Consider the following 18,634-nt stretch of genomic DNA (forward strand, 5'->3'; position numbering starts at 1 on the left):
ACTAATTTCCCAGGTGTAATTCCGAATAAATGATTTTCTTGGTCATATTTTAATTACTGTTGAACCTATATCTCAGTATATCTGCATTCCTTGACCTTATGCATTAAAATACTATTTTCCAGGTTTCATTACATTTAATAAAATTAAGAAAAGGAAAAAAAAAAGAGGGGGGGGGAAGCAAGTGTAGTAAATGGCTTTGTCAAAGAACTTCCCTAGCTTTTAGGTTTTATTAGCCACTTTTGCTATCACAGTCCTGTAGAAACTTCAGTATCTTACTGTGAGATAAAGAACTTTCTGGCTGAAACTCCAATGCCTCAGCAACAGCCAACTTTGCGCTTCCCTGTATCTGAGATTTTCCTGCATCTCACATATACTTATTTTACTTTGTCATAAAGGTTCCCTTTTCCCAATGCATATTTAGTGCAGCAGGATGACAAGTGACCACAATGTGATTGCTGGAATCAAAATAAGATTTCTGAAACAATCTTATTAGACTGAATTTTAACCTGACAGGTCAGTAAGCAAATATGTTTCAATTCTCGCTTTACTCCAGACTGCTTTCAACTCAGTATTAAAACGGGCTACCTGGCTTATTTTTTATTACCAAAAATCTTCGTTAATGTTACTCCTTACCCTAACTTTGGGTTTACTGGTTGGGGGATTTTTGTCCCTCTAATTATTTTTTACCATCCCACCCCCCCATCAGTCAGATTAACATCATGCTTGATCCTATATGGGCTAACTGAATTTTCATGGAGGAGTTTACTATTAAAATACTAAGGAAAAGTTTGGTCTTGTGAGCAACACATAAACTTGAGTTACTCAAGACTTGCATTTAATTTCTCTCCTCTTTTACCACAGTTCATTGTGACTTAAAGTAATTTTATCCTCTATTGTTTTTTCCATCTGTAATATAAAAATAACGTGTTTTTCCCCCCTTTACTCCTTTTGTTTGCAGTGTTTTGATCTCAAAGTAATAGTCTAAAACATTGCACTTGTAATAAAAATAATATATATGGACCCCAACATTGTCTCTCTGTGCAGCACAGTGGGTTAAAGATGACTTTTAAAAGGTTACTGTCTTATTTCTATTGAACAGTTTAGATTTGTGATCTTCTCTACGCTCACTATTTAGTTAAAATTCCACTTGAACAAAAACTTACCTAGTTAACAATTAACATCTTTTATTCCCAGTGTCTCTCAGACTGTCATTCCTCTTGGATGATACTTCTTTAGTATTTCGTGGTATTTTTTCAACTGATATTTTCACCCTATGCTACTGCTATAAAACCATTGCAACTAATCACTACTACTAACCACATAGAGTTGTGCTGTGCCTTTACCTTTATGGTACGCTCAGCTAAGCATCATTTCCTACAGTGAGACTGAAAGGGCAAAGACTTAAATGCTTTTAGAGCTTCTGTGGGAAAAGAGGTATAAAGAGGTACTAGTTGAGAAGGCAAATGGATAAGCAATGACTCCACTACTATTTTCTAATCGCTTCAATCGCCCTGTCACAGGAGTATAGGACAAAGAAAATGATGAAACCAACAACTCAGTGCAAGAACAGCAGATGGAGAGTGATTATAAGCACTCTTTTCAAGCTCCTGCAAGAGTGGCACACAAACTACCTGTAACTATGGACTTACACCTGTAAATGAAAGCTAACCTTTAGAGACTGTGTAGCTGGGAAAAGATAAAATCATTGGTAAGTCATTCCTAAAAGCATTTTTAATTTTAGTGTCACAGTAAGGAAGGCTTCTCCATTTCTGAATGAATGCAGAACATGCTATAACTTGCACCCTGCACTTACTTGTGAACACTGAAAGGGAGCCTTGAGGCTAATAGCCTTACATACTACATGCAGAGATAACACTGAATAAATCTTTGCAGCTCTTTCTGGTACAGACAACCTGGCATTCCACAGTGAAGTTGCAGCCGAAAAAGAGATAATATCAGTGAATAAGTGGAACTGACTGATCAGTGTAAGACTTGATTTTCATTAGGCTTTTCAATTTAAATTTCCCACTACATTTAGTAGGAAAAGACCTTAAACAGAGGCTCTGGCTCTAATTTTCCCTGATCCTCATTGACTAATATATATTTTTTTAAGTATTGTTCATCTCCACTGGATTTGGCAAAGGACTTTCCAACCATTTCAGCAGTAGTCACTGTATTTGCCTTTTTTATACCTGTACTTGTTTAAACACCATTAACATAAAGGACAGCATAGGCCAAGATATGGGGCAAGGAGCAAAAGATACCTAGGCTCAAGTTAAGTAAGGAAATCTGCAGCCATGATGTGCCGAAGTATATACCATGTCAGCCATCCCTAATGTGAGTAACATGGAGGTCTCTTTTGTTCCCACAGTGAATCTGGCCATACCCCTTTTTTCTGTCACATTTTCTGCAACATCACGTAAAGGCTTATGCACAGTGTTGACATCCCAGAAGTTAGTGCTCCTGTTCTCTTCCTCAGACAACAGATGACACAGGAAAACTTGACATTACACCTGGGAGTTCACAAACTGGCTGCTGCAGTTCCTCTTCCCTCCCCAGTGCCTTTCATTAACCAGGGACCAAACCCATAGGAAGGAGACAGTTCAATCCTCAACATTCCATGCAACCAAACAGCATCACAACGTGCAGGTGCAAAATAAGCCCAAATTCCATCTGTTAAGGACATACATGGATGACTGGTGGAGTCATCCATATGGGATAAACTCACCTATGTGACATAGAGAAAACTTGATAGACCGCACTGGGGTACCTGGATTTCGAGACACAAAGGCTACTGGACACTTGCCCTCAGACCTCTTCAAAGGCCATATGCAGTAGGAACATTCAAACCAGAGGGGCAGATCAGATTCCCTCCTCATTTCCAATCAGAAACATTACAGTCCACTTTTCACCGTGTGGTGCTATCAAGTGCATTTAAATAATTCCCTCATTTCATCACATTTCACCTCCTAAGAGGTTACATTTCTGAATTGAGCCAAAGTACTTTTTAATATAACTTATGTCAGTTGATGGAGTACTCTGTACAGAAAGACAAACTATTAAGAACGTATAAAATTACCCCTGTAATACTAAATAAGAACAGTTAGCCAGTTTATTGAGGAGAGAGGTAAGAGCTTGGGTAGCTGGGCAAAACTTTTCTATTTTGCAATTTGCTAACAAATATATTTAGAAGGTAAGATACTGTAGTAAGTAGAGTGGAACCTTCAAATGTGGCAAGCCATTTAAGTAAGGTGAAGAGAGTACTTTGCCTAATGCACTGTTCAAAATGAAGGTGAGGAAAACATTTGGCACATTAGAGCAACACCTGGCACATTAGAGGTACTAATGAACATGGCCATTTTAATTATATTACTAGCAAAAACCTGACAGTAAAAACTCACCCGATGAAAGCAACACTGGTGGCATCCTACACTTAACTCCGACTTAAATACTGCCACAATGGTTAACGTAACCCTGAAGCAGAGCAACCACCTGGCCTGTATGGAGGCACTGACACAAATCTCACTGACAGTAGAAATTCTTTTGAAACAGGATGTAACGCCATTTGTTTTGCTGTATCCTTCCATAATGATTCTGGTCTGACTTTAACTGTGCCCTTGAAAAACAATGCTTTGTAGCAAGCAGATGAAATTGTGAAAATTTATTTTGTAATGTTCTTTTAAAATTACCCTGAAAATCTCAATCTAAATGCAGTGACGCAACATCCTCAGATGATACTCACATGCAGCACCATATTATAGGATACTTAAATAACACAGAATATGAAGAGAACAGAAAGCATCAATTTATAAGAGCTCATTATAAAGTTCAACTTGGTCCAATCACAGATCCATCAACCAGCCACTAGAAGTTTCTTTTCCTTGACTTCCTTGAAGAAGAACATCTTGGTGGTGCATACCTCTGGGACAGGCGCTTCTGACAGATCCATCAGCCGAATCACAACTCAAGTGATTGTATTAATTTATTTATCCCAGGTAACATGACAAACCTGTCACTAGGGATGACAAATTCCAAGCATAAACGTACAGTGCCAAGACCTGTTCTCTGCAGCTAAGTGAACAGGCTTTCAGAAGGCTACCAGCTGGCTTCCAACTCTGGATGAAACGGGAAAGTTTAAAAATCAAAGTGACTCTGCATCTCATGGGACTGCTAAATACCACCTAATAAATATACCGACAGAAAATCAAATGGTGCATTCCAACTTTACCGTCATAAGCTCTTCACTTCTCCTTTTCATTTGCTCAGTGTATTACAAAGAAATTAATCTGGGGAACGCATATTCCAACTTTGGTCTCTGTGAAGGAGTGAAGATTTTTTTCCTGTTCTCCAGCAGAACCCATTTTCCTGGTTTGAAGCACTAGATACAGTTGGCTTAGCCACATGCTTCTGACAACTAAAGAACCTAACCTAGAATCCAACAGTATCTGAACAGATGATGCTCCACTTGCAGTAAGAGAAAAAAATAGTACTGCCAGCAAGGGCAATGGTACTTGGAATGCACCATCCTCCTGTCCTCTAATGTAAGCAGAGCAAGCACATTCTTACCACTAAGAAGAAATGTGTTGACTGGGTCTTACAGTCGTTACTCACACAACTGATTCCTCATTGGAAAAAAAAAGAAAGGGCAATTAATTAATTGTGCTTATGTACAAAGGATGCAGAAAAGGTCTTTCGCCATTTAAGAACCCTAAATAAATCTGGCACTTTCTTATAGCCTTGCCTTTTCTCCATCTTGCCCTGTCACTGTGCTCTGACCACCAACTACACTGAAGACTTACAACTTATGAATACTTTAAAAAAGAAATATCCTGCAATTATCAGTTATCTTCTACCATAACCTCTGGCTAAACATGGCTTATATTAGACACTACAGCCCATCCACTTGGAATCACAGAGTTGCTGGAAGGGACCTCTGGAAACCATCTAGACCAACACTCCTGTTCAGAGCCCAGGCAACTATAGAAGGCTGCCCAGGACTGCGTCCAGCTTTGTTTTAAATCTCTCCAAGGATGCTAATACCACAAGCTTCCAGTGCAACCTCTCCAGTATCTGACTATCACCACAGCAAAAAAAGTTCTTTCTTACATTTAAATGGAATTTTTTGTATTTCAGTTTGTGCCCACTTCTTGCCCTGACACTGGATACCGCTGAGAAAAGTTTGGCTTTGTCCTCTTTACACCCCCCCCATTGGGTATTTGCGTGCATTGATAAAATTCCTTGTGAACCTTCTCTTCTCCAGGCTGAGCAGTCCCAGTTTATTCCTTCCCTTTTCAAGTTTATGTTATCATGACAGCAACCAAGGAATGATAACATAAAAAGGGAACACATTTCATTTCTAATATCAGTGAACCGAAACATTCAAAAGAGGGAAGTTCAGACATTTATACCACTACCTTATTTGTACACATGAAACACAGCACAGCTAATGAATTAAAGATTAATGCTAGGTTTAAAAGAGGATGGGAGCATCAGCTACTGCTTTTCAGGGATAAGAAAAAGGAAAAAGGCTTTGGAAAAAACATACGGGGCCTGTATATCTAACTATGCTCATAAAAGCCAAGACCTGCGTAAAAATGGAGTATCCATACGCTGCAGGAAGAATGCACATACATGATTTGCAGACTTTGGATATTCTTTTAGGATTTTATGGTATCATAGATTACAAAGTCTTTTGTCAATTTTACAATGTCTACAAAGATGATGAACCCTCACTGAGTGAGAGGGAGACCATGGGCTCATTTACCCAACCTTTCACAGTCTTGAGAGATTTTATTAACGAACATAATAATAAAAGCACATGGATTGAGCTAGAAATAAGAATCAGCCTTCAATTACCTTAGGTAATTAAAGATGAAATATGTGATGTGGCAAAAGCTTTATTAGAAAGAAGAAGAATTAAATGCTCCAAATAAAAAATGCATCATTTGAATTCATAAACCTTACGTTTGCTTATTCTATACTATTTTTCTTTATTTAATAGTGCACTATCTATTTTTACATTGAGATTACACTATGGTCTGTTCACCTTCACAGACAATGTAGGTCTTCTCTGCCCATAATTCAAAAACTTAGGGATTAAGTGAAGGGAAGCAGAACCTTGCCTGAGCTCCACATTCCCAACAGTCCAGATGACAACAGAGAGAAAGCACAACTGCCTACAGGAAACAGTGGACAAACACTTTCAAATACAGGTGACACACCTCTTTGCAAGCTCATCCCAAATGTAACAGCACTGTGCTGAGCAGCATTTACTTATATACAGAATTAAGAGATGTGCATTTCCTCCTATAACCTTCCTATAAAACACACGTGTGCACATACACAGAGCAACAGAGTACTGAAAATATTTCCCATCTTTATCCTTTCCTTCCTATGTAATGAAATTGATCTCCAGCTCCCTCTGAAAGCTCATTCACAGTTCTCTCACACGCACATTTTCCGCCTTGCTAAAATAATGATCAATGCAGAGCAGAGCTCTCAAGCACAAAAAAACTCTACTGATCAGCAAAGTGAATTTCACATTACATTTGTGAAAAGCAGAATAAATGACGGGTTTAAACATGACATACAGAAAGGAGAAATCAGCAAGCTATCATTTTGAGAATACAAACGCATCTACAACGTGCATACATCAGGACTGGCTTTGAGTTTACATACTGGCATGCAAAATGAGCGGTGTTTAATCCCTGTAGAACAAGAAAATTGGACTCCTTTCTTTGTGGCAAATGGCAACAGGAATGTTTCATCATTTCCCGGTATCTTTCTGTCCCCTTATCTGTACGTGCATGTGCCTCCACACACTCACACTTGTGAACTTTTGTTCTCACGGTGATTAAATAGAGTGGAAAACTGAGGTTTAGAATGGCCCTTCCCAAACCCAATGTCCTATGACCTGAATGCACCAGTGTGAATTGCTAGGTGGGCAGCGACAGCAGACGCTGCTGCTTTTCTGAGAACACACTTCTGAATGCCACAAAGAAGCTGTTGTAGCCCTCCTGTCTGGGTTCACTGTTCACAGTACTTACGTGATGGTGTCAATCATATCCAGTCCCATTTCCACACAGCAATGGGCATGATCTGTTTTGGGCTGGGTCAATCCTGATACACAGTAGTAACAGTCCCCTAGGATTTTTATTCTTCTGCAGTGGTTTTCCTTTAATAAAAAGAGAATAGGAAAAGTTTTACTATTCATATAAAATATTCCAGTGCTGCAGGATAAAATCTTCTTCAATACTATCATTCAGGGAATCCTTTTCTGGTCAAATGAAGTAATCTACAGTTCATTAAATCTGGTACAGAAAAGCTGACATACATTTATGCATCTATTTATAAACACATAAATACACAGTAGAGATCAAACCCAGACCGTTCAACCCACATAGGGTAACACTGCTTTAAATCTATAGTTCTGAACAAATATCGCCTTGCCCTCATGTTAGGTCAGTATGAATTCAGGATTTGCAATGAAACCTCATTTCATATGAATCCAAACCAAAGGACTGAAGCAAACCCACTATTTAATATCAGGATATGTTTGTATTTTGAGGAACTTTTGTTTCAAATCCAGTTCCAACTTACCAGGAAAGACGATGTATTGATCTGTAAAGACATACACATTTGTGCATCACCAACTCATAAATCACAATTTACAATACAGCACAGCCTAACTATGACACACTTGCAGATAAGAAGATGCAGTCGGTTTGCATTACCGTCAAATTTATCTCCTGTTTGCACACACGTTAATTTCTACAGCCAAAGAGGTCTGGCTAAGTCTCTCCCAATTTAAAAAAACAGTGATGGCATCTGATGATTGCTACATTTGTTTGAGCAGAAACTTCATTTCTAAACAGAGAGCACAAATAAAATGCCTTTAACCAATAAACTATGAGTAGACATGAAGAGATGATCCTATTACTTGCAACTACACGATAGCAATTTCTACCCACTTATGACACAGAATAGTAAATAACCTGATTAAATATATCTAACTCACACAACTGGGACTACGCCAGTAAATGACCCCACTTGGAGTAATGCACGATGCACACAGTTCTGGTGTCCCCAGCATAAGGAGGACACAGAGCTGCTGGAGCAAGTCCAGAGGAGGCTACAAGGATGATCAGGGGCTGGAGCACCTCCCATACAAAGACAGGCTGAGAACACTGGGGCTGTTCAGCCTGGAGAAGAGAAGCTATGTGGAGACCTCAGAGCAGCTTCCAGTGTCTGAAGGAAGCTACAAGGATGCTGGAGAGGGACTCTTCATCAGGGACTGTAGCGATAGGACAAGGGGTGATGGGGTCAAACTGAAACAGGGGAAGTTCAGGTTAGATCTAAGGAAGAAGTTCTTTACTGTGAGGGTGCTGAGGCGCTGGCACAGGGTGCCCAGAGAAGCTGTGGCTGCCCCATCCCTGGCAGTGCTCAAGGCCAGGTTGGACGGGGCTTCGAGCAACATGGTCCGTGGCAGGGGGCTGGAACTGGATGATCTTAAGGTTCTTTCTAACCCAAAGCAGTCTGTGATTATATAAGTGCTATGCAAAATTAGCTGTTGTGGATCAACAAGAGTCTAGTTCAGCTTCTCATACAGACACATATTGTTATCCAGCCTTCTGCCCTCCTGAGCTGACCACAGTCTCCACATCATCACTCATATTCTATGTCAAAAGCGATGGTTAATCCTTCAGCCATCCCTTTTTCTCTGACCCATCGTACACCAGCATGAGGGGCTTGTTATTATACCCTCTTCCAGCTGCAGGCCTTCAGATGCCTCTCTTCTTTATAAATGTATTGAACAAATATTATACCTCTGTTCAGGCATGGAGGAATGCATGCTAACACTCTTTAGCAAAATGCTTTTTCTACCTCTTTTATAAACTGAGCAGTAAACTCCTATCTTGAATCATCAGCCATCTTTTTGGATATGCTTAACTACTAGAAAGGCTTTTCCAAGAATGACTGCTTAACATTTCTTGTGCTGTACAGCAGGATTTTAAATAGATCACTCATTATCATTGCTAATATATATTATAATGAATGTGAGCATCATTATTCTAGAAGCCTTATCACTGGGGCCGTAGAGAATTCCCAGAGTCTGCAGCCACAAAACGCCTCACCAATTTTACTTAGAGTTTTAATCTGGTATTTTGAGATCCTTGGCTAAATGGTATTATAAAAGTACAATAAGTCTTGATGCACACAAAGTAATATGCAGACCTCAAAATCTATCCTGACACAAAACAGGCCTTCCAACTCAAGGGTCTTGGACAGAAACCACTAAGTTTTTTAACAGAAACCACTAAGGTTTTCAGTACTAAACCATACTGCCAAAATAAGCCTTCTTAAAAGAAATTTGGGGCAAATCTTGAAGCAGTGGAGGATACTCAGTAGTTAAAGCTGGAACTTACTTTCCAAAACGTACACCATTTTTGCCCACACCTTACAATCCTCTATAAAGCCCTTCTCATCTTTAAATTTGGTATGCATGGCAATGACTGTTTGACTCAGCCTAGAGTTACTCAGAAAAGCCATTTCAGTAATCCGAGGTGGACAGTATGCATGTGTTCATCGATCGCTTTTCTCTCCTATTGAGGGTCAACCTCCAAAACGGTTTGTTTCTAATGACTTGGATTTCTTAAGAGAGCTTACTGTGCTCTAGAGCAGTACTGCACATTTTCTAATAGGACACACAAAATGACTGTCAGCCTGGCACAGCGCAGTCTACCAGCCTGGTGGATAGATTAAAGGAAGGAAAAAAACCCTTAACAGAGCTGGATCCATCACCACTTTTCCAAGGCAATTTATAACTGGTGCAGGAGAAAAATGAAAGAAAACAAGGACTACAGCATTTTCTGGAGATATATTAGCTTTGATGGAAGACACATGGCTAAATCACCTGCTGTTTTGAACCCACCACTCTGTTCCTTACCAGATGCTCTCCTCACTGTCCTTATTTATAATCAATTAATATACAGTAATCTCTAGGAAAATAGTTTTCTTGTTCACAACATGCAAGGCAGACTTCCAGGAAGGAGATGGAAAGCAGCTTTGTAAGAGCAATCTTTTAGAGGATTGATATGCAAATGAACAATCCAAACTCTTTCCCTCTTTGTTTTGTTTTCTCAGCAACTTCCAAAGAAGCCCTTGACTCGGCAGGATTTTTCATACTTGTGACAGCAATGAATTCAAGTTGATGATTACAAATTCCAGTCACGGTTGATACGAGCAATGGCTGTTTAGAAACAGCTGATAATTTCAGTTTATGCACATGCTGAAAAGCACAAGAGATTGCTAGCACTGCATTAGCCAGGCAGCTTGCCCACCTGCGGTGCCTCAGTGAGACGTTTCCAAGCGGATCTGCAGAATTCCCTCTGGCACCACTGTCAGTCACGGGGTTTGTCAGTGTGAAGTGGAAGCCCGGCTCGGAAAGCAGAGGATACTTCAAAGTCACTAACAGCTTTCTTTACATTCTTAGACAGGTATTTTCTCCTATCTGTCAGGTAGAACAGGGTGGGCATGGTGTTGTGTATGGTGTTGAATAGCAGGGAGTGGTTATGGTGTTGGGTAGAACAGGGTGGGCATGGTGTTGTGTATGGTGTTGAATAGCAGGGAGTGGTTATGGTGTTGGATAGAATGAGGTGGGTAGAGTGTCTGGTAGAACGGGGTGGGTATGGTGCTGGGCAGAAGGGGGTGGGTATGTTGTTAGGTACAACAGGGTGGGTATGGCATGGGTATGGTGTTGGGTAGAAGGGATTGTTAGGTAGAACAGAGTGGGTATGGTGTGTTACTCTTTCAAACAACTCCGGCTTTTTGTTGTTATAGAATCATAGAATAATTAGAGTTGGAAAGGACCTTAAGATCATCCAGTTCCAACCCCCCTGCCGTGGGCAGGGACACCTTACGCTAAATCGTATCACCCAAGGCCTCGTCCAACCTGGTCTTGAACACTGCCAGGGATGGAGCATTCACAGCCTCCCTGGGCAACCCATTCCAGTGCCTCACCACCCTAACAGGAAAGAATTTCCTTCTTATATCCAACCTAAACTTCCCCTGTTTAAGTTTTAACCCATTACGCCTTGTCCTATCAGTACAGTCCCTAATGAAGAGTCCCTCTCCAGCATCCCTATAGGCCCCCTTCAGATACTGGAAGGCTGCTCTGAGGTCTCCACGCAGCCTTCTCTTCTCCAGGCTGAACAGCTCCAACTTTCTCAGCCTGTCTTCATACGGGAGGTGCTCCAGTCCCCTGATCATCCTCGTGGCCTCCTCTGGACTTGTTCCAACAGTTCCATGTCCTTTTTATGCTGAGGACACCAGAACTGCACACAATACTCCAGGTGAGGTCTCACAAGAGCAGAGTAGAGGGGCAGGATCACCTCCTTCGACCTGCTGGTCACGCTCCTTTTGATGCAGCCCAGGATAAGGTTGGCTTTCTGGGCTGCAAGCGCACACTGAAGCCGGCTCATGTTCATTTTCTCATAACCAACACCCCCAAGTTCTTCTCTGCAGGGCTGCTCTGAATCTCTTCTCTGCCCAACCTGTAGCTGTGCCTGGGATTGCTGAGACCCAGGTGTAGGACCTTGCACTTGGCATGGTTAAACTTCATGAGTCTGGCATCAGCCCACCTCACAAGCGTTTCAAGGTCCCTCTGGATGGCGATGTTGTTGTACTTCTATATTTAAATGCATTTGGCAGAAAGAGTGAAGTCTGCCAAGACTGCAGAAGTAGAGACTGGGACCATTAACTCCATATTCTTGTGCCACAGGCATCAAATACTGTTTTGTGTACTCTGGATAAGTTGGTTTGGGTTTTTTTTTTTGTTGTGAGTTGTTTCTTTTTCTTCCAATAAGAAATAAAGGGAAGAGAATTTACAGTTTGTGAAATATTTCCTACCTCTCCCAGCAGAATCCATCAGCAGACAGCGAGGTCCTCCCTTGAACAGAGAGATTCTGCTGCAGAAGTACAAAGCCTTGTAAAGGAGGATCTTCCTCAGATGACAGACTGCAACAATCCTTATTGTCACTGCTGTTTTGCTGGGGTTTTTTGGGGGGTGGTGGTGTTAGTTTTGGGTTTGGTTTGGCTTGGGTTGGGTTCTTTTTAATAGGCTATCCAAGTAAGTACTTGTTTATTACATGAATAGATCCAAAGTCAGGAATGCTCAGCACATTATTTCACTGTCTGGTAGGAGAAGAGCCTCTATAAAGCTTTTATTTACTTTACACATGGCAGTTGCTAATGCAGGAAAGAGTCCCTGCCCTGACTTCAGTCACTGCAACAATCTATATCTTTCTATATGCTCCTGTGTCATTATGGTACATAAGTACCTATCAAAGTGAGCCCAAAAGGAAGGTCAGATAGATTACAATTTTTAAAAGCAAGATTTTAAAGGCTAAACATTAAACTTTTCTCCGTCGTAACTCCACTAACTGCAGTGGAATTCCACCAAGGATGAGTCTGACCCTGTGTGACTTAACTACAACATATTTAATGCTTATTGTGCACATCCATTTCTCTCCCTGCAAGCCTGCCAGCAACCTGATTTGCAGGTATGCTCATCAGAGTTTTACTGTTCTACCCTCCTGGAATCAAAATCTATGAGTAGGAGGGATTTTATTTATCCATAAATTAGAAAGACACTTTTTTGCCATTCCTACTAATAAAAACTGCATTAGCTGAGGTCCATAAAAAGATTCTTGGCCATATTCAGCCAAGTTAGACTTAGTTATGCTGTGCAGAGTGAAAAAAAAGGAGATTAATAAGGTCTACAAAAAGATGCATAAGCAGTGATTCACATTTCCCCTAGCTCAGACCCTACCAGCCTTACATTCTCCTACAATGCTCTTGGACACCGAGTTTTGTTTAGGCTGGAAGAATGTGAACAGGAATTTGCTTAGTGACTGCAGCGTTAGAACCTTAAAAAGAATTAAAGAAAACAGACAAACCAAACCGACACACGTCCGGGTTCAGCTGTTTAAGTGGTGGGGTACAAGGGAGGAGCTCTATTAGGCCTGGACTTAAACTGAAGGCATTACTCTCAGGGGAACGCTTTGGCATCCTCACCACATTTCAGTCATCAGCATTAGTGAAACTGCATGCAGCAGAGGGGTGGAAGGAGATGCACTGGCAGCATAGGGAGCAGCTCTTGAGCGCAAAACCCCTTCATGCCTCCCCCCCCATACATTCACTGACTGAAACTGCTTGAATTTGGTGGGGGGAAACACCATTGCCCTACTCCCTGATAAAACCACTGTTAGCTCAATGTTTTCTTCACCTACTGAAGAGGGAAACCATCAAAATGCAAATCTGCAATGGCTCAGTTTTCACTGAGAGCAGAATTAACTCTGGAGGAACAGTGGTGAAGTACGAGGGCTGAGGAAGGAACAATACCCCAGTCTGTTGGCCCTGCCACTGCTGTCAAGAGCTTCATCAGTGAGGCCAGGCACTGCGAGGGGCATGGCCACCCTCCCTTACAGACAATAACCCCAAAGTAAGATCAATGACCTGAGGAAAGGGCCCAACACAGAAGCACTTTTGTGTTTTATCCCCCCTCATATTTTAACTCGTTTTCCTATGGTTTCCATCCTTCTTGGTTTATCAGTTATTTGCTTGCAGAAAGCCCCATTCCAACAGCTTTCTCTGGGCAGCCTGCTGTGCTCAGAGCTGAGCTGTTTGTATCAGGTAGGCAAAAGGGGATCGAATTTTCCATTCGTGTGAATCAGTACAGCATCATAGGTTTCAGGGGAACTCCACTAATTTATACCAGTTGTTCCTCTAATCCTCAGGAGACCGTAATTCAATAATCCAGGCTAACCACGTCCCAGGTACAGTCCTTTCTTAGTTATTACCAGTATAAAATGACTACTGGGGAAAAAAAATGCAAAGCACCATTAAATTTCCCATAGCAATAAATGCATTCCCCTTTTATCTCTCTTCACAAACCCAGGAACTTCATTCTGCATCCAAAAAGGTCTTGAGAGAGGACAAGATAGGATTCACCACTGTTACCACTGCAGCTTATTTTCAATGTGCTTAGCATGTGCATCTTATTTAACATCTATAGCACTTTGTGCCAAAGTGCTATTAATCTCAATGGAAAATTGGATTAGAAAGCTCTGAATCACTCCAGAAGTTAACATAAATTTAGCTAAATTACAGATGTGATAGAGGCACAAAAGAGACTTGAAGAAAGAATAGTATTTTCTACTAGATCCTCTAAAGCCAGAATGATGTCTTTATTCAATTTCATAAAATCTGTCCATTTGATGGAATAGAAGTGGAAAAAACCCTGTATTTTGGCTATCATGCTTTATGATATGCATCCGTCCATACATATGTGTGCACGTACAACATACACAGACACAGTTCTGCAAGCTTACCTACACCCCTTGCACATGTATACAACATATAAAATGTTATAATAAATGCATATTTATATGTGTATAATGTATTTGTATAATAATATATAATGTATTGTTATGATATATAATACTGTGTATAATATAGATGTGTTTATACTGTATAATAATAAACAAATTTTAATATTCATCCTCTACTTACATGTTAACCAAGGTGACTCAGCCTAAGAGCTATGGGCCAGAAATCAGTTCTGAGCCCTCCTTTCAACAGATTTGAACACAGACTGGTAGAAGATAACTGGGTGCTGACACCTGCTTTTGGTATTAATGGTCTAGCCCTTTCTTTATGCAGCGATGTAGTGAGCACCATACTGCTCCAAGTGCATTTGGAAGGGCATAGTACAGTGTTCTGCTGTAAAGGAAATGGTGAAGGACAAGCCACCCTACTTCTGGGTCACAGAAGAAAGGTCAGTGAATATGATGGAGTTAATCAGAAGGCTGTACAGTGTAACTAAGCAACACCATATCAAGTTATTAGAATCATCATAATTTCACAGCTTGGAAGGGACCTTAAAGATTATTCAGTTGCAATCCCCTTCCATGGGAAGGAACACCTTCTACTAGAGCATTTGTTCCAAGCCCTGTCCAATCTGACCTTGAACACTGCCAGGGATGGGGCAGGCACAGCTTCTTGGGCACCCTGTGCCAGTGTCTCATCTCCCTCATAGAGATGAACTTCCCAAGATCTCATCTCAGTCTCTGTCAGGTTAAAGCCATTCCCCTTGTCCTGTCCCTACAGTCCCTTGTCCAAAGCCCCTCTCCAGGTTTCCTGGAGCCCCTTCAGGCACTGGAGCTGCCTTAAGGAGCCTTCTCTTCTCCAGCTGAACCAGCCCAGCTCTCTCAGCCTGGCTCCAGAGCAGAGCTGCTCCAGACCTCTCATCATTTTTTTCACTCTCTACCAACATGTCTTTCTCACGCTGGGGATCTCAAAGCAGGTTTCACACCATCTGCAACTTTCAACAGTAATTTCACTTATCATTTTCCTTTTTTTTTTCAGAAAAACAATAAGATTCACCAAGAAGATTTCTTTGTGTAGTATCCAAATCTATTTTAATAACTATGCTAAATGTGGGCCACAACATCTGTGAGAGATTATTGAAGCCAGCTTATCAGATAAACTTCATAGTCAAACCCTGAGTGCAATAAAGTGACATGGAAATCACAACCATCTCCATTACACTGCAGTGTGCCAACAGTGATAATACACTTTTGAAAACTGTCCAGTCCATTAGAAACCCCTGTACATCACTGCATACACATTTTAACATTTCTTTTCATCCAGGTTTTGAACTGTGGGCTTAAACACACCCCAGAACAACTACTTTGATAACCTTCTAATGGAATAATGCCTGTAAATAGTAACTTCACTAACTCACGCTAGTTCTTGTACATCTGCTAGTCCCAGCATAACAAGCCTTGAGAATGAGCTAACTGCAATACTCCACAGAATTCAATTTAGCAGGGTAATGGAGACATCACAGTAACAGTCTAGAATTAACAGGATGAGCTTCTACAGAGCGGCAGAAATAATAGGAAAGGCAAACAAATCTGGTTTCAGTATTTGAAGTACCACAGAAAACGGCTTGGTGGGCTCTGACTGAGGAAAGCCGGCCATCCCCACATGAGCATATGTAAGCCTGTAATTAAGTAATGCATTTGTGAAGTTATGACGAATTATCTATCATCATGGGAGCCACAGCATGCATGAACAAGTGTAGAATTATTCAGGATAGCTATAGAAAGGAAGACATTTTGCTTCTAATGCTTTTCCTCCATTTTACTGGTAATTATATAGGCTGATCTGCAATAACCTGCAGGTTCTTGGCCTACCTTTTCTGTGCATTCCCATTCTCACAATAAATTCCTTCCCTACTCCACATGGAGAGTAATTTTACAGAAGTAAAAGGTTAAATATTTTCTGTCCTGGAAAGTGAGGACCTATTTAACAATCACGTATGTTAGTTCACTTGGAAATGAAAAAGGATTTTAAGCAAGAATATCTTAGGCAATCATCATGACTGATATGCAGGCTTGTCTCCTTCCCAGTTTTCATTAAGTATTCTTTAAGATGGTGTCCTTTTATGAAGAGGAATGCCCCAGGAGAAATGAGCCTAAACCAAATACAGTATAAAATGTTGAAAAAGTAAGCTTTACATTTCAGGAAATGGGGATTTCTTCCACATTTTTCTGACCTCAAGGAGATAAAAAGTCTTGCTTGAGAAAAGCAAAGTTGACTGCTCTGAGGACAGCGCTTCCGGACTGCAGTGCAGGAGGCATGTCACCCACAAAGCTGAGGAGACATCCTGATGGCTGCTCCCCACCCATACGTGCCCCACATAACAGATCGGTGCATGGACAAAGGACTCCAGGTAGGACTGTGTATAAAGACTACATTAGGCAGCTAAAATACACCCCTGGGTTACCTGTTAAACTGCTGCTACAATGGTGTGAAACAGGCACTTCAGGAGTGCAATTATACATCTCTTTGGATGACATATTAAACTCCAGTAATACCTTTCTCTATGCTAACTGCACAAGGAGTCAAAACAATTCATTTCAGTACTGATTTCAGTACTACTTTCAGCAGCCCATACTGCAAGCACCTGAAGCTTCTCAGGATAATTCAGCAGAGTCCTATGCAAAAATGCACCTCTCAGATTTGCAGAATGCAACTTCACAAAGCATTTGGTAATTAACCACAAGCAAGTAAATCATGACAAGAGTTATGTCACAGAGTTGGCATACCAAGCCAATCTCCTTACCTAAAAAGTACCATAAAGGAGGTTAGCGAAGACCTAAGCTCTGTGGTACCTGCCTATGTATATGTTCCTACAATACTTAAACTGTGTGATGTTATCTTCCTCTCTTGAAAACAATCTCACAGACACTTACTTTAGCTTCAGGCCATACACACACCATGAGTTCCTGATCCTATAGAGTTGCAGGTATATTCATTAAGACCACGTTAATTCAAGAAAGCTTACTTCTTTAGGTCTCCCTAGGGCACCTTTCCACTGGTTGCTCGGAACTGGACTCAAGCTTATACGCATGATCTGCCTCAGCAGGATCCTGTGTCAGCACTAGCAAGGGGGGCTGGGGAGACAACTCTCCTTAAAATTAGTCTTTGTAAACATCACCCTCTCATCCACACTTAATTTATACAAGGAAGGGTTACATGGTGTAGGTTTATATCTGTTTTCCAGCACTAAGTTTCCCATCTTAACCAGGCTGCAAAAAAGTGTGCTCATTTTGTATTTTAAAAGTACATCGTAATTACCTTCAAATAAACTAAAGCATTCTATAGATTCAATAGAATTCACTTCTTAAAGTGACTGCTTCTAGGGATAGGTAGTTCAAAGCACAGTAAGGAACTGAATGTTCTTGACACATTATAAAACCCCCCAGCCACAACAACCACCACAGAAGCTGATTAAAAACATTACTTGCTGACTCTTTGCCTCAGGCTCAGAAGCAACGTAGGTAAGTTCAATATCTTTGAGGCTGAACAGGTACAAAAAGCCACTTCAGTAACATTGATATTTCGAGAGTAAAACTTGTTAAAAGCTGAGGAGGTAATCAGGGAAGGATTCTAAACTAAAATGGAAAGAGATAAAAATAGACCCAACCTACAAACACTGGCGAAGCCTGGAGGTATACATACTGCATATGGAAAGAACAAGGAAGCGGTGTGTGTCAGCCTGGCTAATGGATGAGATGCCAGAAGTGGCATGAATGGGTAAGATCTTTCATTCAGATATCAAAATCCACTTCTAGTGATGTCCTCTGAAGAGCTTGAGCTTTGTTTATCCTTATTCACTTGTAAATGGAAAGTCTTAGAAGTCCAAGATGCACTAACATGGGATTTGAACTAGAAATAACAGGATCTGTAAATACAATTATTTTTCCACATATACTAGATGTAGGAAGTATGGGAGAGAAGTCTACCAAAGAAAAGAACAATTGAAGAAGATCAGAATTCCTCTGAAAAGCAAACCCATTGCATTACAATGCAGGACGCTGGATAAATGCCCCCTCTTTACTATTAAGATAACTTATTACAGGTAAAATATTTTGGGTAAGGCTGAACTGTATCACAAGATAGTGGAGCTGTGACCATGACAGCGCACGAGCAGGGGCATGAGCAACTGTGTGATGCTACTTGGGTAACCAAAGCCTTGAGAACCTCCCTCAGCCGCAGTAAATCC

General features: G+C 40.9%; 1 protein-coding gene across 1 annotated transcript in view; it reads right to left on the reverse strand.

Moving 5' to 3' along the window:
• The window catches only part of ADCY1 (adenylate cyclase 1), a 142,973-nt gene that overhangs the window by 49,732 nt on the left and 74,607 nt on the right, over positions 1–18,634 (reverse strand). Inside the window, exon 5 of the mRNA XM_061464595.1 lies at positions 7,047–7,174. Coding sequence (XP_061320579.1) covers positions 7,047–7,174 — 128 coding nt within the window. The remainder of the gene's footprint in view (positions 1–7,046; positions 7,175–18,634) is intronic.

This window comes from Pezoporus flaviventris, unplaced genomic scaffold (assembly GCF_033815535.1).
Source record: "Pezoporus flaviventris isolate CSIRO_AGI_PZ_B2104156 unplaced genomic scaffold, CSIRO_AGI_Pfla_v1 ptg000037l, whole genome shotgun sequence".
Taxonomy (NCBI): domain Eukaryota; kingdom Metazoa; phylum Chordata; class Aves; order Psittaciformes; family Psittacidae; genus Pezoporus; species Pezoporus flaviventris.